Source organism: Ursus arctos, unplaced genomic scaffold, assembly GCF_023065955.2.
Source record: "Ursus arctos isolate Adak ecotype North America unplaced genomic scaffold, UrsArc2.0 scaffold_9, whole genome shotgun sequence".
Classification (NCBI taxonomy): Eukaryota; Metazoa; Chordata; class Mammalia; order Carnivora; family Ursidae; genus Ursus; species Ursus arctos.
In genome coordinates, this window is record NW_026623111.1 from 61,853,063 (window position 1) to 61,878,742 (window position 25,680).

General features: G+C 38.2%; 1 protein-coding gene across 3 annotated transcripts in view; it reads right to left on the minus strand.

Annotated features, from left to right (window-relative positions):
- ANTXR2 (ANTXR cell adhesion molecule 2) overlaps nt 1-25,680 on the minus strand; it is a 140,507-nt gene that overhangs the window by 69,240 nt on the left and 45,587 nt on the right. For 2 of the 3 annotated variants that reach the window (XM_057309870.1, XM_026509890.4), the window contains exons 11-12: nt 19,263-19,341; nt 7,051-7,146 (exon numbers count right to left, since the gene is read on the minus strand). In XM_057309870.1, the coding sequence (XP_057165853.1) occupies nt 7,051-7,146; nt 19,263-19,341 (175 nt within the window). The remainder of the gene's footprint in view (nt 1-7,050; nt 7,147-19,262; nt 19,342-25,680) is intronic. The other variant, XM_057309869.1, reaches the window with a different exon arrangement.

Below are 25,680 nucleotides of genomic sequence, written 5' to 3' on the forward strand. Positions count from 1 at the left end.
CATTCCAAAAAAAAAAAAAAATCAGGCTACTCTCAAAGTAACTCAATAAAGGCACCAAGAGCCCAACTCAACAATAAAAAACAAGTGCAATATAGGAGCATTATTACTATTTAGAAAGAACAGCACAGCTGTTGCTGGCTAAGAAAATGATTCCATGGAGCTCCAGTCAGATATATCCTCATCGTGAAAGCTCAACTTACTTATAGGCAAATTGGGCTTTAAAAAGATAACTTTTTAAAATGGTTTTTCAAATTAAGATTTATGAGATCTTTATGTAATGTCTTAAATGCACCAAGGAAAAATGAGCTTGCAATTTTCCCTTGAGGATGGAGAACTTTGGCCAAGGACACTAGAGCAAAGTGAACATTTATCTTTTCTAGCATATTCGGATATTTATCTGCAGCTGTATAACACACTCTAATTGACAACACTGCAGAAAGCCTTTGTTTGCCACCTCATTAGCCTTACATCTGTAATTCTGCAGAGTGTCTGGTTATGCCAAATGATACAACCATAGGACTGTCATTTCTGCCATTCTGATAGTAAAACAAATCTGCCATAAACTCAACATACCTTCTAAGCTAAACAATGATGAAAACATCCATATTTTCTAATATTTCACTCATGATTCCGTACGCGATTAGTTTTTTTAACCTCTCCTGCCCCCATTTTTAATTTAAGGAAAAAGGAAGGATGCAGCTGATGTCTTTGTTAACGAAAAGCAGCTGTAAAGGGTGGATGTGAGGATCCTCAAGGAGCAGGATACAGACCCTTCAACAGATGGTGAGAAATAACTTCACACAAAAATGAGAACTTTCCCCCTTACGGAATAGTTTGCAATACACTCTGTAATTCACTAATAATAGTGCCTAAAAATTTCTGCTTTGCATGAGGGCTCTTTCACTATGATTATTACTCGATAAAGTCTTCCAAGTATCATTGGTTTAGATTTCTTTTGTCATGAAAAGCCCCGGTACACGGAGGACACCATTCTGCAACATTTTAAATGATGTTGTCTCTTTCTTTTGTCCTTGAAAATATGCATTAAAATGAAGTGAAAGATTTAAAATTTTTAAGTACTCAGATTAAAAGCATCCTGTGTGGCCAGATTTTCTACTGCAGGGGTTTTTCCTTAACCTTTTTTTATTCTATGCCCCTCTCTGGCAATCTGGTGAATCTATGGATCCCTTCCCAGAATAATTAGGCTAAATTAAAATACAAAGGATTTTAAGGAATCCAATTATATTGAGATATAATTATCCAATCTGTAAAAAAAAAAAAAAAAGCTCACAATATTTGTGATATAGAAATATATTCTACTTTATGAATAATTCATTAAATAATGAGATAACAATAGTAGGTCTGGGAACTACCCTAACTTTTGAAGTTATGATAGTTGAAAAGATATTTTAAAAATATGTGAAGAACTAGACGTGATATCGGGTATCTGTGATTACTATTGGTGACCAAGTTTCCAGAACTGCCAATACTTTGTGGATAGTGACCTACATTTATAAATGAAGAAAATGACAAATTTCAGTTGGAAGTAAAAATAAAGATTTTTTTTTTTCCCACCCAAGTTGACAATCCTCAGGGTAGAAATCCCTGTGTGGTATACGTAGAAGCAACTAGACAAAAGTTCAATTGCTTCAGAATTTTATTACAATTAACAATCCTTACGTACTTGTATCTTAGTTCCTATTGTACAGAATGGCAAAGGCCACACTTCCTATTATAGATACATACATTATAGAGGATACCTTTTAAATAAAATCAGTGAAAGTCACACAAAGAACTAAGATTGTACCATAAATCCTCTCATGCAAAATGCCTCCCCATGGTTGACAGAATTTTGATTAAAACTGGCAACAAGGTACCCTATTTTGAAGTGGTCTTCCAGATAAAAGGTTGCCAAGTGTTTCAATTTTAAGAATTGAAATACTTCAAGGATGATAAGTATTTACTGTGTAAGATGCCTGGTTTACAATGAGGAGTAAAATACACACAGTACTTGATTTCAGGAAATTATTAGACTATAAAGTTAGAGAAATGTTCAACAAATAATCACATAAATAATTGTTTAATCTTAATTTCCTTTAAGTATCACCAAAACAGTACCATTTTCTAACCTGATAGGGTAACTTTTTGAGGATTTTGGTTAAAATTTTAATATAAAATATTCTAGAGGGGGTATTTATGACTTTGATATGTTTCTTGTTCCTGAGACCAAATTGGTACAGTGAAAGAGGTCTACGTCATAGTGTCAGAGGCATAGTTATTTAGTTAAACGTTCAAGTTCTTTGCTTTTCCCTACAGAGTAAAAAGGTCACCTTCTAGCTTTCAAGGGATTTAGTGGCTCAATATCTGAATACAAATGGGATGGTACTGGCCTCTTCTAGCAAATAACAAGCACCCGAGAAAGCTGTCCATGGGTCCCTGTTGTCAAATGGTTCTAACAACATATATGCCTCGAATGCTTCTAATTAGAAGCCTGTTTCTTCCAATAATTCCTTTCCACTCTGAAACACTAAGTAAATTATACTCAATATATAAAACATTATGCTCATTTATTTTACAGTTACTCAAAACAAAACAGAAAGGTAATTCTCATTTTAAAAAATGCATACTAATTTTCTAATAGCCTTGTAACTACTGCTAACATTTTGAAGAATGTGTCATTGTCTTCCATTTTACAATCTCTTAGACTCCATGAACAGTTTTTCTATGAGTTGATCTGAAACCATATTACATAAGAATTGCCGAAATCGATAGCCCTAAGCCGTGATTCCCAACCCTGGGAAATATCAGAATCATTTAAGGATTGTACTAGTTTCTTAATGCTACTGTAACAAATTACCACAATTTTGATGGCTTAAAACACCAGAAACTTATTTTCTTACAGTTCTGGAATTCAGGAGTCTGACCTGAGTCTTATAAGGCTAAAATAAAGCATTAGTAGAGCTGGTTCCTTCTACAGGCTCCTGGGCTATAGCTGTTGCTTGCCTCCCCGAGCTGCTGGCGACGGTCAGCACTCCCTGGCTAGTAGCTGCATCTTCCAATCTCTGCCTCCCAGTCACACTGCCTTCTCCCCTTCTGTAGGCTAGTCTCCTTATGCACAGGAGCTTAATTTAATCACATCTCAAAGCCCCTTTGCCATAGAAGATAACATTCACAGTTTCCAGGAATTAAGACCTATCTTTAGGGACCATTATTCAGCCTATTACAAGGGCTTTTCTAAGTGGCAAGAAACCCTGGAGAGCCTCACCTGCCCTGCCCTTTCTTTCAGGGAGAATCACCACCATTGGAAATCTTATCTCTACTGCTCTGAGAGCTTCCCTTTATGTCGGGCAAGAAAAAAAAAATGAGTACCACTGTCTAAAATGAAAAAGTAACACTGTCGTTTTTGAGTTATTGATTTGACATCTGTGAAATTTTAATCTCCGAACAATGAACAAATCATTTCATAAGATATTTACATAAAATATGAAATGAATGAGTTAGAACGTGTGAAAAGTATTAGGGCCTCTGTTCAGGGCTTTATTTCCAGACTTTCTATCTTTATAAAAGCTCCCAAGAGTAGGATTCCCAAGGAGGTGGATGGCTGACATAATCTAAAGATGCCTGAGAACAGACATTTTAAGCTGTTTCGTCATGTTTCAGTTCAAAGATGAGATTTAAATATTTGCCACTAGTACTTTAAAAACACTCACACAAAACAAAATTTATACAACACCAAGCTGAAACAAATACATTTCATTTCCCATTAGAAAGTAATATTATGGTAACAATATAGTCAAAGTTAAATTGATCCCTAATAATTTAACTGCTAACAATTACTTAGCAAACTGCATTCTAAGTCCAGCATTGCACCAACATATTCTCTGAAAGGAACAAAATAAAACAAATAACCTGCCATTGCACTACAACACCCTCTGACACTTGAGACCTTTTCACGAGGCTATGGGTCCCTTTGCCCCTTTTCTTTCACGTGACCTCTTCATTCTGCTCTAGCTCGCTCAGCTTCCATCTTATATTCCTATCTATTTTGTTAGCGATCCTTTGCTTTGGCCATCTCTAAGGGGCATTTTCTGTCACCAGCTTTCCGTTTCAATTGCTGATGGAAACTCAGTTGGATGCAAACTCAGTCCCCACCAGGACCAGACCTGGGCAGACCTACTATAAATCGAGCAAAGCTTCTTTGAGGGGATTATACGGATCCAACCTCTCCAGTGGCTTCTCATCATCCCCAGGGTGAGTTCAAACTTCCTAAAAGACAGAGGAAGCCTCCCTAATGGGATTCCTGCCTAAATCCCACACCATCTTTGGCTGTTCCCTTTCACCGACCACTAGGTAAGCCAGCCTAGTGCTTCCCAAAGCATGCTGGAATAACTCAATGTAATTCCACACGCGCTTCATCTGAAATGTCCCTCATCAACTGTAAACAGCTTATTCATTATTCAGAAGTCAGTTTGGAGTCATCAGCCCAGGAAGGTTTCTCTGAGCCAATCCCGGAACTCTGGCAAATCCCTCCTCCTTATGTTCTTACTGTGCTTTACCAACATTGCTGCTGGGGCACTCATGCCCCTCCAATTATACTTTGCCCACATTTCTGTGTTTCCATATTAAAATGTGAGTTTCCATATCATATTATAGTCATTTTTGTACCCCCCAGTTCCTAATATAGTACTGACACAGATTGCCAAGGGTTAACTACAGAATTTTGCCTCTACCCTGCTTTTAAAGCTACCTTAGAGGGGCGCCTGGGTGGCACAGCGGTTAAGCGTCTGCCTTCGTCTCAGGGCGTGATCCCAGCATTATGGGATCGAGCCCCACATCAGGCTCCTCTGTTATGAGCCTGCTTCTTCTTCTCCCACTTCCCCTGCTTGTGTTCCCTCTCTCGCTGGCTGTCTCTATCTCTGTCAAATAAATAAATAAAAAATCTTAAAAAAAAAATTTTAAAGCTAACTTAGAAAACATTTGCTATGATTCATTTATGCCTAAGTATAAATATAAGTTCATACTCAGGGCTAGCTGCCGTCTAATCTATAGTTGTAAATGTCAAATACAGGTGGGTCTCTCTATTAAGTAAGTGTCAGAAATTAGTAAGCATTCATAATGTTTGTAGGGATAGGAAACCCTCCTGAAGTCCTGACAACACACCTTTAAGGCATCCCTCTATGCTCTGCATAAAGAAATAAACTCTGGGATTCACGACCTCTAGTCTCAGGGTTGTAAATGAACTTATTCTCCCCACCTGGAGATTGAGTCCTCTCTGTAACATCCAAAATGGCGGTCAAGATCTGTACCTGAGCGTATCTAGCAAGGCCCCAGAGAAGCCTATTTTAGTTTTCACATACATCTTTTAAAAAATCATATACTTTGACACTTTCGAGCTCTCTGATCAATAATAAATGAAATTGCAAAGTAATGAAGGAAGGAAATCTGCCACCACAAAATTTAAATTAAAAAATTGAATCCTATTTGGGCACTTTTTTGCTTTTTAGCTTGAGACTCAAGAATGCGAGCCACCCTAAAAGAACCATATCAGGATAGTCGAGATTTACAACAGGAAACCGTTTGGACATAAATTGCTATGGCAGGAAACGGATTAGTTCAGCAAAGAGACAGGATGCTTCTTGTCTCTACCGCTGTCTCAGTTAATTCTGTGCCTCCTTCCACGGAGCGACTGTTCTGAGGTTGTAAAGCTGACTCATGGAAGCAGACTGAAGTATCATTAATAATAACTGCTGGAGTAACGCAGAGTAGTGCCTGAAGTGACACTGAAACTGAAATGAGTCAGCAAAGGTGAGGGTGAAAAAAGGCAGTCTCGTGATCTTATGTACAACACCACTGTGATCCACAGAATAGGAAGTTCTGCACAATGCGTCGATAATAAAAGGATACTATCCAACTAAGGAGGAGGTACGCTCCGAATGAGTGCTTCTTCAGGCTACGCTTGAAACCTGAACAATCCAAATTCTGCTGCTTGCCATGTGCTGAACTCTACCACCCAACAGCCTATACTGTGGAAGGCAGAATCATGGCACCCCAAAGATGTCCCTGGAACTATGAATAATTTCCATCGCATAGCGAAATTTGGCAGATTGAGAGAGTTAAGGATCTTGAGAGGGTAGAGTATCCTGGATTACCCAGGTGGGTCCAATTTCTTCACATGGTTCCTTAACATTGGAAGTCCTGTTCCAGCTGGGTTGAGAGTCAGAGGGAGACGTAACTACGGAAGAATGGTCAAGGAGATGCTGGCTTTGAAGACGGAGGGAGGGGTCCATGAGGCAAGGGACGTGTGTGTCCTCTAGAAGCTGGAAAAGCCAAGGGTACAGATTCTCCTCCAGAGCATTAAGAGAGAAATGAACCTCTGCCAATACCTTTTAGCCCAGTGTAGTCCAGGGAGACCCATCTTGTACCTGTGATCAAGTAACTGTTACATAAGAAATCCGTGATGCTCTAAGCCACCAAATGTAGAGCAATTTGTTACAGTAGCAACAGAAAGTGAATAGAAACCTGTATTCTTTCAAAGACTTTCCTCAAACACAAAAGATAACACAAGCAAAGCAACTGTCATAACTTCAAAGCTGCCGATTTGACAGACACCCTAACATGTGCCCGTGACTTATTTCTAAAATATTTTTCCGAGAGGCAAATAGAGAAGGTCCTAAGATAGAGTTTTCAAAGAAGTAATGAAGGATTCAGTAAGTACTGACAAGAAAACAAGATTATCAACTTCTCCCCATGAATCCAATGGAAAACATCATTCAACTTACTTGAAATTCTTTTATCCCTACTACCTCTCCCCCTTCATCTCCCCTTCTCCCTCCAAACTTGATTCTGAGATGTGTTTTAGATGAAGTTTTATAATGAACATTTATTGGCATGCATTTTTTCTAGAATATATGAGAGTAATAAAAACTATTAAAATTAAATTTGCTAACTGAAACTTTGCTGTTGTTGAACACTGGCACGGATTCACATTTCAGGCCTTACTTTACATCTCACTGCTTCACAAGAATACAGTTGCAAATCCTCCTTACTCACCACTTTGCAGCAAAGGGGCCAAAACCACCACATCAAACCAATGCCCAGTAGTAGCAGTAACACCAAAATAGCAATGATGGCTGCAGTCCCACTAGACTAGAAGAGGCAGAAGACAAAAACAAAGTGGTCAGTAAAGCATAGGGTTAAATCCCAAATACATATTTTTTTAAAGAAATACCAGAAAATGATGCAGAAAGCATAACAATGTCAAATCAGAGTTTCATTATATTCCTTTAAATTCTGTAAATTCCTTTATACTCTATTTTATACCTGTTATGTTAAAACAGGCAATAATAAATATAAAATCTTCCAAAGTGCTGTAAATAGTTTTAAATTATGCCTTAAAAGAATTTAAGAAAAATCGTCTCTGGGGTTATACGAAAGGGCCGCATGGTCCCTATCATTTGTCTCTGGGAAAGAGTTTTTGATCACAAGCATCATTACTTCTGGACAAAACTTACGCAGCATTTTCCCAGACTTTTTGATGATAGAACGCTATTTGCATTATATATTTAAATGATGGGGCAAGATGAATATCAAAAATCACCAAGCAAGTGAGAAACCAACAATGTTTCTTTTTTTTTTAATTTTTAAAAAGATTTTATTTATTTATTAGAGAGAGAGAGAGATAGCAAGAGAGAGCACGAACAGGTGGGTGGAGAGGGAGAAGCAGATTCCCCGCTGAGCAGGGAGCCCAATGTGGGGTTCGATCCCAGGACCCTGGGACCACGACCTGAGCCGAAGGCAGATGCTTAACCGACTGAGCCACCTAGGAGCCCCAACGACAATGGTTCTTGTTGGCGAAAGGTACACTGCATCAATTCAAGAAAGCAACCTCATGCATTCACACATCAGAACATTTCGCACCGAAGCTCAAGCCCTCCCCACAGAAGAACCACACTGGTGTCCTCTCACTTCCGGATGCCAAGCTCGTCCAGCCCTAAGGAACCTGCTCTGGGTTCTGCCTCCAACCCCCCTCCTGTAACCAACACCTAGTCATCCTACATGGCTCACCTTAAGCCACTTCCCCAGGAAGCCTTCTTTGCACCCTCTGGCTAGAAAATGCCCCCTCTTTACTATCCAGTTCATAGTTCTCTATTCTTCAATCTTGGGCAGTTATCACAATTTATTTGTTTGTTTATTTCTTTAATTTATCTTTTCTGTTACTATTTATTGTGAGCTCTAGAAAGTCTACTTACCAATGTATACTCCATGCTTGGCATTTAAAATGATTTACTAAGAGAATGAACTCCAAAGAAATAAGACTGCAAAAGCCACAAACGCAAAGACTAGTATTTACTGAATTTTTAGTGTGGGAATAAAGTTCCCCAGGGGACAAGGTGTATATCCCAAACCCCATTCTCTGGTATCCCCAGTAATAATGTTTTATTCTCTGTGTTTTTCTTTCTTTGTTTCGTTTCTTTGTTTCATTTCTTTCTTTCCTTTCTTTCTTTCTTTCTTTCTTTCTTACTTTCTTTCTTTCTTTCTTTTTCTTTTTCTTTCAAGGGAAAGAATGCAGGGAAGAAAAAACTGTAAATAAATCAATATACTCTCCAGGTGAACATTTGGGACTTCATGGCCAGTTTTTCAGAGACACATTTCCTGTCATTCAAAACAAATAAGAAGTATAAGCCCAGAGGCACCTGGGTGGCTCAGTCAGTTAAGTGTCTGCCTTCAGTTCAGGTCATGATCTCAGGGTCCTGGGATCGAGCCTCACACCAAGCTCCCTGCTCAGTGGGGAGTCTCCTTCTCCTTCTGCCTCTCCACCCCCCCACTCATGCTCTCTCTCTCAAATAAATAAAATCTTTAAAAAACAAAACAAAACATTAGTTTTTGGTGTGATGTTCAATAATTGAATTTAAATTAAAAAAAGAAAACAAAACAAAACAAAAACAAAAAAAGAAGTACAAGCCCAGAGGTCAGGGTAAGAGCCACTTTTATCCCAAGAGCTGATAGAGAGAGGGGTGACAAGGTGTGGGGGGACCCACCAGTATCCATCTTAGAATGGCACTGTATTAAAAGTATTAGTCTAGAGGTTTAATTTTAAGCAAGTTGTTTAATTTCTTGGAGCCTCTGTTTTCTAATCCATAAAATAAGAAAGTCAGGGGGCGCCTGGGTGGCGCAGTCGTTAAAGCGTCTGCCTTCGGCTCAGGGTGTGATCCTGGCGTTCCGGGATCGAGTCCCACATCAGGCTCCTCCGTTGGGAGCCTGCTTCTTCCTCTCCCACTCCCCCTGCTGTGTTCCCTCTCTCACTGGCTGTCTCTCTGTCACATAAATAAATAAAATCTTTAAAAAAAAAAAAAAAAAATAAGAAAGTCAGTTGTTCCCATAGCATGAAACTCTTTGTGGAAAAGCCATTACTATGCTATCTCCCTTAGAAAATCATCATGCGTATTAACATACCCAGAAAGCTCCGAGTGGCTTTGCAGTAAAGAAGCTCAACTGACACCAGCACAGAAGCATCTTTTTTCCCATTTTAAATATCCTGTAAATCTAGGACTCCCTAGAATCCACAATGAGAAATGTTGGGATTGATCAAAGCTGAGAGACTTTCCCATGTTTAAGTGTCAATGGTAGTAGCATTCAGTCAGAACATTTTCTAATGGAATTTAAAGCGCAATACAAGGCACCTAGGGCACAGTTGGTTAAGGGTCCAACTCCCTTGGTTTCAGCTCAGGTCATGACCTTAGGGTGGTGAGATTGAGCCCCCCATGGGGCTCCACGCTCAGTGCAGAATCTGCTTAAGACTCTCTCCCTTTGCTCCTCCCCCCACAAAACAGAGAAATAAATCTTTTTTTAAGCAATTTTTTAAGCATTTAATAAGCAAAATGCTACACGTAATGACATATGCACAAAGAGATAATAATCTTTATGTAAACAGTTACATGTAAACAACTGAGAACAGAAGGTAGTTTTCAAAAGATGTGGAAAGGAAGTACTAGCAAAATATACTTGGTTCAGCTAATCAGAAAAACCTTGACATGTGTATCCTTTCCCCGTATCATCTCTTATTATCACAATGGAAGAAAAAAAAAAACATTAGCATATAGCCGCGTGGAAACCATCCCAAAACAACTTCATTTTTATAGATAGCGATCACTAGCAGCCTTTGAGTTCTAACAAATCTATTTTTAAAATAACTAATTCTCAGGGCAACATAAACTATAAAACATTCATTACTTTCAGAAATTTTCAGAAGATTAAGAATCAACTACACATGAACAATTAAAGCTATCCTTTGATTTCTGGTTGCGCATCTGAATGGAAGAGGTCACAAGCATACAAGGTATTTATGTAGCTGACATAAGGCTGCAAATTCACCAAAACCGATACCACCAAAGTATCATCACTGAGCATCTTTGATCAGTTTATTTACCTTATCTTTCAGAAGACAACAAGAATAACTATGGAAACTTCACACGCACGCACTATCTTCACTGAGCGCTACCATTCACTACCAGATCATTCTTAAGGCACTAGAAGAAGCTATTACATTATATTCACCGTAAAGAATTAACTTAAAATAGAAGAAATAAAAAGACATGGATTCATGTAGCAACTTCTTGTTGTGGAGTTTGGTAGAATGAAAATGTGAGCTCAACATTTCATTATTAATGTATCTTAAATGTCTAAATCAACGTCTGGCACATAGAAATGTGTGTGTGTGTGTGTGTCTGTCTGTCTGTCTGTCTGTGTATGTGTGTGACAGAGAGAGAGGGAGAGAAAGAGAAAGAGAGAGAGAGAGAGCGAGAGAGAGAAAATGTCAATACTTTACAGAAAATTTCCAGGCAAATATCTAAGTTCTCTGTCCTTAAAACCAAAGAAAACAATTCAGAACATACATCAGGCTACTTAAGAAATACTCAAAGGGCATCTTTCTACACAGAATTCTAAACATTCATAAACAAATCGTGTGACTCTCCACAGCCTTGATTATGCTAAGCTCTAAAATTTAGGCAAACAGGAATAGGACAGGAAAACAATGTCAAACAAATACATAGAAAAGTGTGATATCCTATGAGAGAAATGCTCTCAAATGCATAAATTCATGATCCTGCCTCTTATATGAGACACCCCCCCAATCTGTTTATGGACGGAATGAATACAGCATTCCCTACCAGTCCTTTCCCACATTAGGATCTAGTCACAGCACTCATGGAAATGGCTCACCATTTTTGTCTGTGCTATACAGTTTTCAAAAAGGTTCTAAGAACACTTGGTTTCCTCCTTTCTTAGAATTCAAACTCTGTGTTCAGAAATAGGAACATGCAACTAGAAGATATCAAACTGCTAAACATTTAGTGGTTACCTTTTTTTTTCTTTTTATGGATGTGTCAATAGCCGGAAATTCAGAAAATCGTATTGACAGAATATAAAACAGAGGGGCTCGCCATGATAGGCAGTTAAAAATCTTGCTTTTTCCTCCAAAACAAGGACTCCATTAGGAACATCAATAAAATACTATGCAAATCCAGATGTAAATATACATATATCATGGCAATATTATCACATCAACTGACTCCAAGGTTCCTCTTCAATAAAATTAAAAAGAAAATACACATTTTCTAAAGACCTGCAGACCTAATCCTTCTCACATTTTAGCTAAGTGTGATGAAAAACAGGCCAGAGGAAGCCAAGACTGTCGTGTAACCCAACCTTGCTGTAAGTGTATGAGACACAGTCCTTGGATGCCCCTAGTCCCAGACATGGGCTCAGTTAACTGGATATGAATTCGGGCTTTCCTGGTTCCGTTGTTTTCATTTGCCAGAGCCATTATCAGAGCATGAAAGACTTCAATCTTGAAAGGGAAATCATGTCATTGTTCACAGAGCTTTATAAACAAATTAAGGAAAGGTCAAACACATAGACTTCAGTCCTGTGAGCAGAGAGCAGGCTGCAAATTGCAGACTTAAGAGTCAAATGAAACTAGCCATGATTACACATGGATCTGTGTCACAGACAGAAACTAAAAGCCTCTCATTCCAGTAGAATGCCTCCCTTTAAATCCTACGCAGTTACGCACATGCCAAAGTTACAAAATTGGACAAGTTTTCATGAAGCTTACAGGTTAGTTGGAGAGACAAACCGTGAGCGAATAACCACAAATGTGAGGAAGTGGGAGGCAACTAACCTGGTCCGGGGCTCTGAGGAAGTTAGAAAGCCCAGGGAGGGGCACCCAGGTGGCTCAGTCACTTGGGGATCTGCCTTCGGCTCAGGTCATGATCCTGGGGTCCTGGGATGGCCCACAGCAGACTTCCTGCTCAGCAGGGAGCCTGCTTCTCCCTCTCCTCCCCACTCGTGCTCTCCCTTACTATCTCTGTCGCTATCTCTGTCTCTCTCTCAAATAAATAAGTAAAATCCTTAAGAAATAGGAAGGAAAGAAGGAAAGAAGGAAAGAAGGAAGGAAGGAAGGAAGGGAAGAAGGAAAAAGAAAGAAAGCTCACGGAGAAAGTGGGGCAGAATTAGTGACCTCTTGCAAACACAAGAGAAAGACAATGGTGGCTGGAACACAGAGTTTGAGGGGACTTGGTAGCATTTGAAGAAGCTAAAGAGAAGGTCTGAAACACAAATTTCTGAAAAAATGGTAGTTCTTTTGAATACAGAAAGAACTGGCCATCTGTTACAATGGATTAATGTCCGTTTGTTGGATGACCTTTCAACTGTCCATTTGTTGGAATGAATCTTTCTAACCATAGTTTTGAAAAAATGGCATTCTCAGATGTCTGTCAAAGAGTAGGTTGTGCAAGTTAGCTGAGGAGTCCAGTTTGAGACTTACTACCCAGATGATGGTTCAAGTTATGAAGTCAAAACTCTTTTAAGGGTTAACTGAAGACATACCAGAACCTTGAGCTTGAGGTTAGGGTACAGAGACTATAGTCTGTAGTCTTCCTGGACACAGTAAGTTTTTGAACTTGGTCTGCATCTAATTTCCTTTTCTTCATTAAAAGCAAGTTTTCTAATCAAAAACTTCACTCTGCCCAATGTAACTGAAATTCTAGCTAAGAGAATCGTAGAAGGATAAAAACAAATCGGTCACTACTCTACTTGTAAAATAACTCTGAGAAAGAGGAATCACTCAAAAATTTCAAAACACATAACTATGGGAAAGAAGAATCATTCAAATAATTTCAAAAAACTGTCATAATCTACCTAGGAAATAATTAATCACAGCAACCACCATCGAAAAAGAGAGATGCAGGAAAAGGGAAATGGGTCTCCACAATTTTTTTTTTCTATGGACTTAGTGTTAGGGGAAGAAAAAAGTCACGAAATGAGTGATGATTTCATGTTCTGGATTCTCTTGGAAGATTCGCTATCGGGAATTAGCAAACTATGTCCCAAAGGCCAAATCAACTCATCTGTTTCATAAGACTCCTGGCAAGCTAAGACTTTTTTTTTTTTTTTTTTTTTACATTACTACATAGCTGAAAAAATCAAAAGAAGAATACGTTACATAAAATTCAAATTTCAGGGGACACAGCTTTTTGAATGCAGCCACGCCCATTTGTTTACATAATGTTTATAGACGCCTTTGTGCTACAATGGCCAAGTTGAGTAGCTGTGACAGAAACTGTGTAGCCCTCAAACCCTGAACTATTTATTATCCAACCTTTTACAGGAAAAAATTGCCAACCTGTGTTTTATATAAATCAAATTAGGACCTGGTTACAAATGGCAGATTGTGCAAATGTTCAGGACGGGGGAAGACAGACGTGGATTCGGTTCTCAATTCTAGCATTTACTTGACTGTGAAACTGAGCAGGTAATTGAACCGCCAGAGCCTTTAGACTCCAAGTCCCCCCTCTCAGGGGCAGTGAGGGCTGCAGTCAGCCAACGTTCTTTCTCACCGAGTCAGGCACCCTGCTGAGAGCTGGGTCGACCCAACAGGAGAAGCACCTTCTAACGTGTTTGCATAAATGTGCACAGAGATGGGAGGTGGCTCTCTGTTCCTCATCTGTAAAATTAAGGTAATAAGAATAGCCTCCTCTTGAGTTGTGTATGTTAAATGGAGACATAAAGTGCTTAGCACATCTACAGTGCTTAGCACAGTTCTGGTACTTAATACATGCTCAGAAAACATATTCTGGATACTGTTATGTCCAAAGAGTCAGAAGAACAGTAGTTCCAAGGGGGGAAAAAAAGATACCTTTCATTTTTTTTTTTTTAAGCAGAGACACAATGAGGAGATCTTCTGAGATAGATGAAGAGAAATAACCGTCTAAACACAAACCCTTCTCAGGCTCTCATCTTAAATCTCTTCAATCTAATCCTTCATTTCCCCACTTTTAAGCTAGGTATACAGCTACTTTCATTCACTCATTTAACAAGTAATTTTGGAGCACAGGCCCTGTGTAAGGACCAGACACTGGGAGGAAGGCAGTGAGCAAGGCCCAGGCCTTGCTGTCAACATCTCAAAACAGCTACGAAAAGCCCAGAAGTAAACAGGAAATTACAGCTCAGTGACGTAAGGGTCTTAGCAGAACTGAGCCTGGAAGCCCTTTAGCACAGAGAGGGGCTCTTTATTTGTGGGATTTCCACAAGGATTAATCAATTGCCAAAGTAATGGTGTTTTATTTTGTTTGGCTTTCAAATGCCTGAGAAAGCCAAAGGCACCATCCCATAATGAGTAATACTACAAACTGCATCTCATCATATCTGAGTATGCCTGACAGGCTGAGTATCACTTATTGCAATGCCCGGGTATTTATCATAATATTACCCACTATCCTATTCTATTTTGAATACAGATTTAAGGCACACGTCGGCAGATGCACTTCACGGCAACAGTCTCACTTTCCATACCTGTAAAGTGACGATGTTACTACCACACGCTAGAGGCATTTGAGTTTGAATACAAAATAATGGCTAATTCTAATGGGAAAAACGAATTGTACTATGATTATTAGCAATATGATAAAGCGAATTATAGTATTTGTGATCCTACAATAATTAGTGGAATAATAAAATTTACACAGAAGACTAACAATCATCAATCTGGACTGAAGCATCGAAGTCACTGTGACCCCTCTGACCCTGGCTCCTTCACCTCTCTGAAGCACTTGATGCTGCCTTCTTTTTCATATTGGAATTCCATTTTCCTTTGGCTCCTTTATATGGTAAGTGTCCTGGTTTTCCCATTTCTCGAGCTATCCCTTCTCTTACTCACTTCACTTATTCTGTTGACCAAGATGGACTTACAATTTCCCCTCAGCCTGATTAAACTTTAGACAGCTTTCTTCCTGGCAATCGGTCCCTCATCTCCCTTTTTTTAAGAGAATCTGCTTTAGAAAACTCCTAATTGCAAAATCTTTCTCTGCCTCTTTGAAATGTATATAAATCTCCTTTAAAGTCTCTTTCCCGTTTTACAGATCCCAGGGGGAGCGTATTTCTCAACCTGAGCACTAGCCCTTTGAAATGTAATCATTAAACAAGATGGTGCCCCAACCCCCCAGTCTCTGCGGAAGGGCAGGGGCCTAATGTCATGGGTGCCTGGCTCCAAGTTTTAACACCACCTCCTGTCAGGAAAATAGGAGAAAGTTTACTTTTCTTTTGGGTAAAGCCAGGTAGCATATACAGGTGGCCTGCAACTCCCTCCACCCCCTTGTCCCAGCTGTCTTGAGTTCAATCTCTCTCCCCTATCATAATAGGTTTTTTTAAAGATTTTATTTTTTAAGTAATCTCTACATCCAACATGGGGCTCCAACCTACAACCCTGAGATCAAGAGTGGCATGCTCAAGTCAGGTGCCCCTGTAAGAGCTTTGAATAAGGTCTTCCTTAGCTGTTTAACTTCGTCTGGCACAGTTTTTCTTTATCACTACATATTTCTCTCACTTCAAAGAAGAAAGGAGAGAAGGTGAGATGGGAGGGATTAAGGAGGGAAGGAGAGACAAAAACAAGAAAGGAAGGACAGACCCAACAAATTATTACAGTTATCCTTTCCTCAATCAAAGGATATTTTATTTTTTTAAAGATTTATCCATCTAGTTGAAAGAGAGAGAGAGAGTGCAAGTGCTGGTAGGAGGAGGAGAGGAGGGAGAGAGAGTCTTAAGCCAACTCCACGCTGAGTGTGGAGCCCAATGTGGGGCTCAACCCCAAGACCTGGAGACCACCACCTGAGCCAAAACTAAGACTGGGTCGCCCAACCAACTGTGCCGCTTTGATGCCCCAAAGGATATTTTAAAATTAAAATGGCATAAAGAAAAATTTCAGAATAAAAGAACTCTTGCAAGTTGAATAAATCCAGCATTATGAAAAATATAATCCATTTTCCTTCCTTTTTTCATTTTAGCCCTGACTTCTCTGTGCACTGGAGCTTAGGAACCACAGACCTACAGGATGAAGTCTATACTCCACCTAGTTGTTTTCTTTCTTTAGGCTATTGATAATCTGGTCTAAATTTTCTAATTTCAAGCTTTCCTGCCACCATTTTCACTCTAACCAAATATATCTACTCTCAATTTCATTTTTCTATTTATCTGTGATCTGCTTTCCCCTCCCCTCTTCTGCTTAGATCCTGCTTTCCTTTCAGGACCCAGTTTATCCTGACTCCTCCAAGAATACAAAACTTTTCTCAAAAAAAAACTGGTGGTTGCCAGAGGGGAGGTATGAGGGGGCATGGATGAAACTGGTGAAGGGGATTAAGAAGTACAATCTTCCAGTTATAAAATAAATGAAACACAGGGAATTAATGTACAGCACAGGGAACGTAGTCAACAATATTGTAACAACACTGTATAGCAACAGATGGTAACTACTTTTGTGGTTACCATTTCGAACTATACATAAATATCGAATCACTATGTTGTATACCAGAAACTAATACAACTATGTCAACTATTCTCCAATTAAAACAAACAAACAAACAAACAAACAAAAACATTCTCTGGTATTCTTTCCCTTCTGCTTTAAGCTTGTGAAAGCCACTTTCTTTTTTCTTTTTTTTTTTTTCAGTAAAAATCATGTGGAGTTTTGTTAACTACTTCACTCTACACAACTCACAAATGTGTATCTCCAATCCAGACCTCTCTCTAGAATTCCAGACTTGTATATTCAACTGCTTGTATGGTATTTCCACTGTGGTGGCTATATAGACATCTTTCACTCAACATTTCCAAAACAGAAGTCCTCATCTTCTTCTAAACACTGCTCTACCCGATGACAACTCATCCTTCTACTTGCTCAGGTGAAAAGGTTAGAATTATCTTTAATGTCCTTCTCCCACACCCACATCTAATCCGTCTAGCATCCCATGTGCTCCACCTTTACTCAAATGTATTTGAATCCAATCATTCCTTACCATCTCCACTGCTGTCTCTTCAGTGGAGACATCCTCCCCTCTCCTAGATTACTGAAATAGCCAAGTATTTGGTCTCCAGATTTCCACATTTGCCCCCTCCGGCGAAGTCTATTTTTACACAGTAGCCAGGATGATCTTTTCAAAGTATTAAGCCATGTCATGTCACCTTCCAATGGTTCCCCATTTCACTCAAAAGAAAAACTCAAGTCCTTAAAATGACTTGCAAAACCCTACATAATCTGTGCCCCTCCCCCCACTCATCTTGAGGCCCTTGCTCTCCCAGCTACCTCCACTCCAGCCCAGTGGCCTCCCTTGCCTTTCTTTAAACTTGTCAGATATAGCGCCTCCTTAGGCTTTGTTCTAGCTGCTCCTGCTACATAAAACACTCTTCCCTTGGGTCATCTTCAGGGTTCACTCCCTCATCTTCCTCAAGTCTTTATTCAAATCTCACCTTTTCAATGAAAATTACTTTACTCCCTTACTTAATATTACAACTTGCCCCTACACTCTATCCATCTCTGACACAACTCATGCCCCTTTTTAAAAAATCACCTTACTCTTAAACTACCTTGAGTCATAGTGTGCTCTCCTGAGAACCGGAAAGGCCTCGGAAGACTTCCATAAAAGTATATGATTTGTAAATTCCAAATGAGTCATTTAACCTTAGTATCCTTGCACACCAAAATTGTGAGTGGTTATGGGATACAGAAACTTGTTTTCCTGCTTGCATGGAAGAGAGGTTAAAAAAGATGGCTAGAGGTGCAGAATAAGAGGAAGGATGGAGAAAAAATGCTATTTCAGTGAGCTAAACACTGAGAAACTATATAACCACAAAATATTTGTAACCCCAACCATATTGAGAAATCAGAAAACCTACAACTTACAACATGAATTGCAAATAAAAAGAGAAAGAAAACCCTACGTATTTTCAAAACAGAGACAGGTGTTAATAAAGAGTTATCCAGAGAATTCAGTAGTGGCCCAAGCGTCCCTATGGAAGTCTGTCTTCCTTGCAATGTTTTCTTACAATGAGAAAGACAACTGTCTCTATACAGGTAATATTGAGTTATTTCGTTTTGAAGGAAGGATGTCTCTCCAATTTATCAAAATATAAAGCCATGAAACCATGAGATGTTAGAAAATATTTAGGTTTGTAATTTTAGTCATTTGAAGGGCAAGAACTTGGGGTTTTTTTTTTGTTTTGAGTAACATCTGTTTTACAAAGATAATATACTCATAAAAATAATAGCCATGTAGTCAGTCCCTTTTAGTTCTATTTTCACATTCAACAATTGAATACCAAAACTTTCCATGAACCCCAAAAATTAACTACAAGGAAAACACAGTCTTAAAAATGTTTACATTCTCTATGATTACGTCTTAGGTAATACAAATCAATCATCTCAACTAAAACAAACTTCCAAACTAGGATATTTCAAGCTATCAAAATCAAATTACTTACTCAGAAAGCACCAACATTTAAAATAGACGAAATGTGAGGTCATCGTTAAGATATACTAGTAATTTCAAAAACATAATCAATGTCTTAGACACAATAATTCAACCTTCATAACAGAAAAAAACATTATTCCATTGTGATATTTAATGTTTCAAGGAAACTGCTTCATTTGAAAATCATTCTCCTAGGAGACCTCATTTTGATTTTAAATATGACTTTTGAATTTTATAAATATCAAAATAAAATTCATGCTATCTTAAAATCTGTTTTTAATGAAGCTAAAGGGAAAACAGAAACAATCTAAAATAAATTCTATACAGAGTTTTCCTTGTGGTGGTCTCCAGTATCACTGTTTGCATCTTTCTTATTATAGCATGCAACGACACTGACAGTCCATAATTATTTCTGGATGGAATCATTTTTAAAAAGGAGCTTTATGCAAACTTTTTACTTACACATTCTGTGGCTGTGACTATTAATGAGCTCGAGATGACAGATTTTCCTCCATTAAAGCTCACTGAAACATCAAGAGTTCTGAAAGAAAATGAAAAAAAAAAATAATTAAAAACAAATAAAAAACCAGAGGATGTGGAAGATTTTTATTTCCTTATATCATTCAAAAGCAGCAAGAAAGTTTACTTTTGGTCAGTTATCCCAGTTTTTTTCTTTCTTCCTTAGGTCCAGTCCTTACTTAGTAGCCAGAGGCAAATTCCTTAAATGATCTAATTGTTCCTGAATAAGTATTAATATAAATAGGACCATTAAAAAATTCCTTAAGAGAAATGCTGAGACTGTTTTCACAAAAACCTAAAAAGAAGGGAAAAAAAACCCTTAGATCCTATTTAGCTTATTTTTCCTATCTTCAGACATTACTATCCTCATAAGGTCAGTAAGAATAAAAAATTGGAAATAATAAACCACTCAAGGGTAAATTATAAAGAAAGCGATAATGCAAGAGAAATAAACTGAAGAAAAAAGAGAATGCAATTTACTTGTAGGTAATTATTGTAGATGGTCCCAGGATTTTAAAATATCTTGACAAAGATAGAAGAAAGGATAATTTTTTTCATGCCTAAAATACATCAGAGTTAGAATACAGCTCTTATTTTGAAAACATGTTTTCAAATTCTAAGAAATTAATAATAATTAAAATTTCATTAGTTCAGATTCTAGTAATTAATTATCTGGAATCAGTCAGCCAGGAGTTGGTAACTTTTTTTATTTTTTATTTTTTTAATTTTTTTGAGAAAGAGAAAGAGAGCTCCCACGCGCAAGTGCACACAAAGCATTGGAGAGGGGCAGAAGGAGAGGGAGGCAGAGAATCTTAAGCAGGCTCCATGCCCAGCACAGAGCCCAATGCAGGGCTCGATCTCACGACCCTGAGATCATGACCTGAGCAGAAACCAAGAGTCTGGATGCTTAACCGACTGAGCCGCCAGGCAGCCATGGTAATTTTTTTTATTAAATAGCTCTAACAAGGAAAAAAAATAGCTCTAACAAGATATCAAAAGGGCAAAAAAAAAGATAAGGATATTTTTAAATATTAAGGAAATAGCTCTTTTCCAAAAGAGTCTACACAGTATGCTATCCTCTAATAATCAGTGTGCCAACATTTCAAAGCTATCCACTTATTAAAGCAGAAAGTGGTAGGTAACATTTTGGTAATCTAGCTTCTATACAGTGCCGTACTCCCATTCTCATAAAACATTCTAAATTCCAAGAATTAATGGCTAAAAACTGGAGCTATTACTGTATTAATGAATTAGTAAATTACTAATTACTCTGAATTAGAAAAATTTTGTTATATTTAGAAGATTTCTTCTTTATCCCTTGAATGGAAAGCCGAATTCTACTAGTTACAGAGAGTTATGATTAAAGAGAAGCAATCTCAAACCACCAGTAAAATTTTCAATTATGATGCCAGAGAGGGGAGAGGAGAAATATTATTTAGTCCCCGCTATGTGCCAGACACTACCCTCAGCATTTTATGGACATTATCTCCTTTAATCCTCACGACAACCCTTAAAGTAAGTAGTAGTTTCACGGTTGTGCAGATGGGGTACATAAGGCCCAGAAATGCTAATTGTGGGTACACTTGCCTAAAGTTGTAAAGCTAGGTAGGGTTCTAACTAATTGTGAAGTCTTCCCATCAGACCGTACAGGCTTGTTGAAATCAAAGTCCTTAACGTGTTTCTTTTCTCAATGTGATAGTTAGTTTGGATTCATATAGGAACAGAGCCACCAGGAAAGATACTCCTAGCAAACTTGGAGCTGAACTCTTCATCAAAATTCAGAAATACACCCATTAAAAATATTTCTTGTAAATCATTCCCTCCAAAATATTTTGTTCAAAAAAAAAAAGTTTAGCTATTTCCAGAAATGAATGAGAACTTAAGATGTTTATTTACATCAACTTGCTTGAACTTTTGAACTAGCTCACCACAGAATGCCAAGTGGCTTATTTAAGAAAGAAAACTTCAACCCAATTGCTTATTCTGCAGAACTAAGTGCCTTGTTTTGTTTTATTTTTTTTTTTTTGAAGACGAAGCATAATTGAATCCAAAAATAATCTCCCCTAGCTTCCAACTCCTCTATTTTAAAACATGTACCAGACCAGAAGCATATCACATGGTAGGCATGGTTTTAGTTTGGGGGAAGATGATCTAATTCACAATAATATATGATTGTTGCAAGTAAATTACTGATTCAATTTTTATGGGTTCAGTAGATATAGACTGAAGTTGTTTATAATTTGGTGCTTAGAATTCACCAAAAATAAAGCCATTGTCTAATTAATGAAGGAAACATTAAAAATTTTAATGCTTCCAGACTGAGAAAAAGAAAAAAAAAAAAGAGACCCTAATGCTTATTCAAATGAAATAAGAACAGAAGCTATATCTTACAACAAATTCACTCTTTCCTGTAGCAGAAATACATGCTGATGAGATTTTGTAGGCAACCAAAACAACCGTGAACTACCCCAAATCTCAGTCCGGTATAATGTGGCTCGTGTCACATAAAACTGAGTTAATTCTCCACCGATATGGAAAGCCACCTGATGATTCTTCTGACACGTGACTCAACTGAAACAATAGGATCTGCACCTTCTTGAGAGCAGAGCATGGCCATCAACAACAGCACTGACAATGACGGCATTTATCGAGTCCCTACGACAAGCCAGACACACCGTGCTCCTCTTCTCATTTAACCCTCACAGGGACACACTGAGCTGGGTGGCAGCATCTTCTCTACTTTCCAAGTGAGGAAACCCATGCTTACAAAGGTAACCTGCCCAAACACTGAACTTCTCTGACTCTGTAGTCAAAGTGCTTTTACTTCTAACCCATACGTCCTTAATCCTTGATAAATACATTAGGGTCTTGCATTTAAATGTCTCTCATCGGCAAGAGAGGACTATCACTCCACCAGGTTTTTACTATACTCATACATTGCTCATGGTTAACTAGAATGGTAATTACTAAGTACTAAGATAACATAAAAAATACACCATTAAAGTTACTTCTGCTTTTAAATTTTGTTGTTTCTTTAGAAAAACATTTTTGAAATTATTGGTACGATACTGGCCTGCCATGAATGATACCTTTGCCCAAAGTTACGCTACTCCTTTGCTGGCACGCAGACTGATAAAGCCACCCTGCCCTCTAACCCAAACCTGATACCCTGACCTTTCGTTACCCCAAAACTCTAATATATGTAATGTTTTCTGTCACACTTCATGTCAGTTCTGTTAGTACCTATGGATCGTTCACTCCCCTATAACCCCTACTTCTAGTTAGTGTATTACTAACGGTAGAACCCACACTCTCAGAAATAGAGACTTTATTATGGATTAAAAATGTATGAAAGTCATGTTGGTTTTACTTAATTCCACACAGAAGTGAGAAGTGAGGGGGAGAGTTAATTTTTATTTATCCCACGAATCTAATAAAATTATAAATGGGGAAGATCTAGCCCAGGAGTTGAGGAATTAGGCGCCTAGGGACTGCATTCTCAATCTTGCACCCCTCAATCTGTACAATCGGGATAAATTTTACCTATTTCAGAGTTGTTTGGGGGAGGAGAGCTTGATAACATAATAAACCTAAAATATCCAACAGAGTGGCTGGAACACAGCAGGTATTCTCACATTGTTCTAACACCTGACTATTTTTCCAGCAGATTATTTAAAATAACAAGGTACTTTTTATATAAAATCTTTTAGATCCAAGCTAAAAAATAACACAGACAATACAGAAAAATATATAGCAGCAATAAAATAATTACCTAACACTTTTTGGCTTAAAGAACTTCTACTCACTGCTATATGAACGTATAGAGAGCTAACCTGTTCAATGACTGCCTAGTATATAAACCTCATGCAACTGGTGTAAAGAAATTTTTCAGTGGTATTTCCTTCCTGTTACAAAACATAATCTGATTAAACCCAACTTCATAGGTATGTTGGGCTGTGTGCTTAAACCTCAAACCTAAAACGGCACTCTAAATTGGTTTATAAATGTTTGCCAGGAAGTTCATTCGATCACTCAATTATTAGTTAATTAACCAAATATTTGTAAATTGCTTACAATAGCCCAAGCTAGGATGTGCTTGGAAGCAAGGTTGCAATAACAAATAAAACACAGTATTAAAACGTAAGTGAAAGGGAGCCACATAAACAATTACAATAGAGTGTGATATTAACTGAAACAGGTGTAAACACAGGGGTGCTGTGGACCCAGCTGTGAGAGACACTACGGGTTCCGCTTTGCCATGGGGACGTCAACAAAGGTTTCCTACAGGAAGTCACTCAAAGATGAAACCTAAAGAATGATCAGGAGATAATGAGGAAAAGAGATTAGAAAAGGAATTCAGGAGGAAGGGGTACTATTTGACAGGCTGGAAGGTAAGAAAGGCACAGAACAGTCAAGGAACTAAAACCATTCAACATGGCAGCAACAAAGAGTGTGAGACTGAGAATATACGGCTTGAGGAGGGAAGGATGATGAAAAACCCAGGATACCAGCTTTTAGACATTTGGAATTAGTCTAAAGAGTTTTTAAACAATGTAGAAATACTGTCAGAACTGTGTTTTACAAATATCATTCTTTTTACAGGGTAGAGCATGGATTGGAAGAGTAAATTCTACAGTAGAAAGACCAATTACGAATGTCTCAGTGTATTTCAAATAAGAACCAAAGTCGAATTGAACTGAAATAGTGGCAATAAGGTGGTGTGAAAATGAAAACTGGGAGTTAAAAAGGAGTTAGAATAAAAATGATTGGGCATTTACTGGATGTAGAAGATAAGGAGGAAGGAAATCATTAAAGATGACCCAAGTTTCTGTCTTGCTGTGAGGTGGGCTGCACAGGAAACACAGGAGAAGGAGCGAGTTTGAGCAGAAGTACATAAGTTTAACTTGGGAACTTCAAGTTGAATGTGCCCGTGAAAAATCCAGCAGACATTTGGATAGTGGACTTTTGGATAGTGGGTTTCGAGCTAAGGAAAAGATCTTGTCTGGAGATTTTGGAGCTCATCATCAAGAAAAGGAAGCCTTGGAGAAGATGTATTTATGGTCAGGAATTCCACCATCGTGATAATTGAGTTAAGGGACTGTAAGAAGAGGAGCCTGCAGTGACATCCGAGAAGAAACAGCCAGGGAAGTGAGAATATAAAATCATGAAAGACAAAGGGAAAACTTCTGAGACGGAACTGACCCATAGGGCATAATGCAGGGGTTTTCAGGGAAGAGAAGACTGAGAACTGACAACTTCCAACATCTTTTTCTGTAAATTGGTTCTACATTGTTTAGAATTGCTTACAAATACTTAATTCAATCTTTGTTCCATCCTTAGAATATTTTTTCAAAGTAGAAGGATAGGGGTGCCTGGCTGGCTCGGTTCCTAGAGCATGAGACTCTTGATCTCAGGTTCCTAAATTCAAGCCCCATGTTGGGCCTAGAGCTCATGTAAGAAAAAAAAAAATTAGAAGGATAGAAGAAACGTAAACAACTCGCCGTAACAAAAAGATTGTTTGAAATGCATTTTAATATCAATTGGTATTCAACAGTGATAAAACTAAATTAATTCCACACCAAAAATTACTAAATAGTATTGTGATATATAATTAAATACATAAAATTTGGTAAGTCCTAAAGGTCACAGTGAGTTTATTTAATGTTTAAAGATGTAGGAGAGTTCCAAAACAGAATAGCTCAGTGCCGTATGTCAGAGCTACTCTGAATTAAGAAATTTCATACACCACGAAATACGGTGGACATTTCAATCCACAGTCGCCTATTTGCAAAGTATTCATTTACTATTGACTTTATGCATATCCAATAAAAGGCTGCCATTTTATGATCCATTAACAAACATGAAAAAATTAAATAAAATTGTGAAAGACGTTTGCTAGAAGTAATAAATAATTTACTCCGATTTGCACATACTGAAAATTCAGCCGCCAACTACTCAAAAAGTTATTAGAACTGCGGTGACTTAAGGTATTTTGAAATCAAGGGCTACTATTAAATATGCTGCAGAGCTTTTTAAAAGTTACTTTTAAGTCTTCATATTTGTGAATAAAGACTCCATTTCTAGTGATGAGTATATATGTAAATTAGTGTTTTGTCTAAGGATATTTTCTTTAAAGTGGTTAAAGGATTCTTAAACAAAATAATTTGGGGGGGGGGGCCCTGGGTGGCTCAGTCGGTTAAGCGTCTGCCTTCGGCTCAGGTCATGATCCCAGGGTTCTGGGATCAATTCCCACATCGGGCTCCCCGCACAGCAGAGAGCCTGCTTTTCCCTCTCCCTCTGCTGCTCCCCCTGCTTGCCCTCCGCCCCCCCTTTCTCTGTCAAATAAATTTAAAAAAATAAA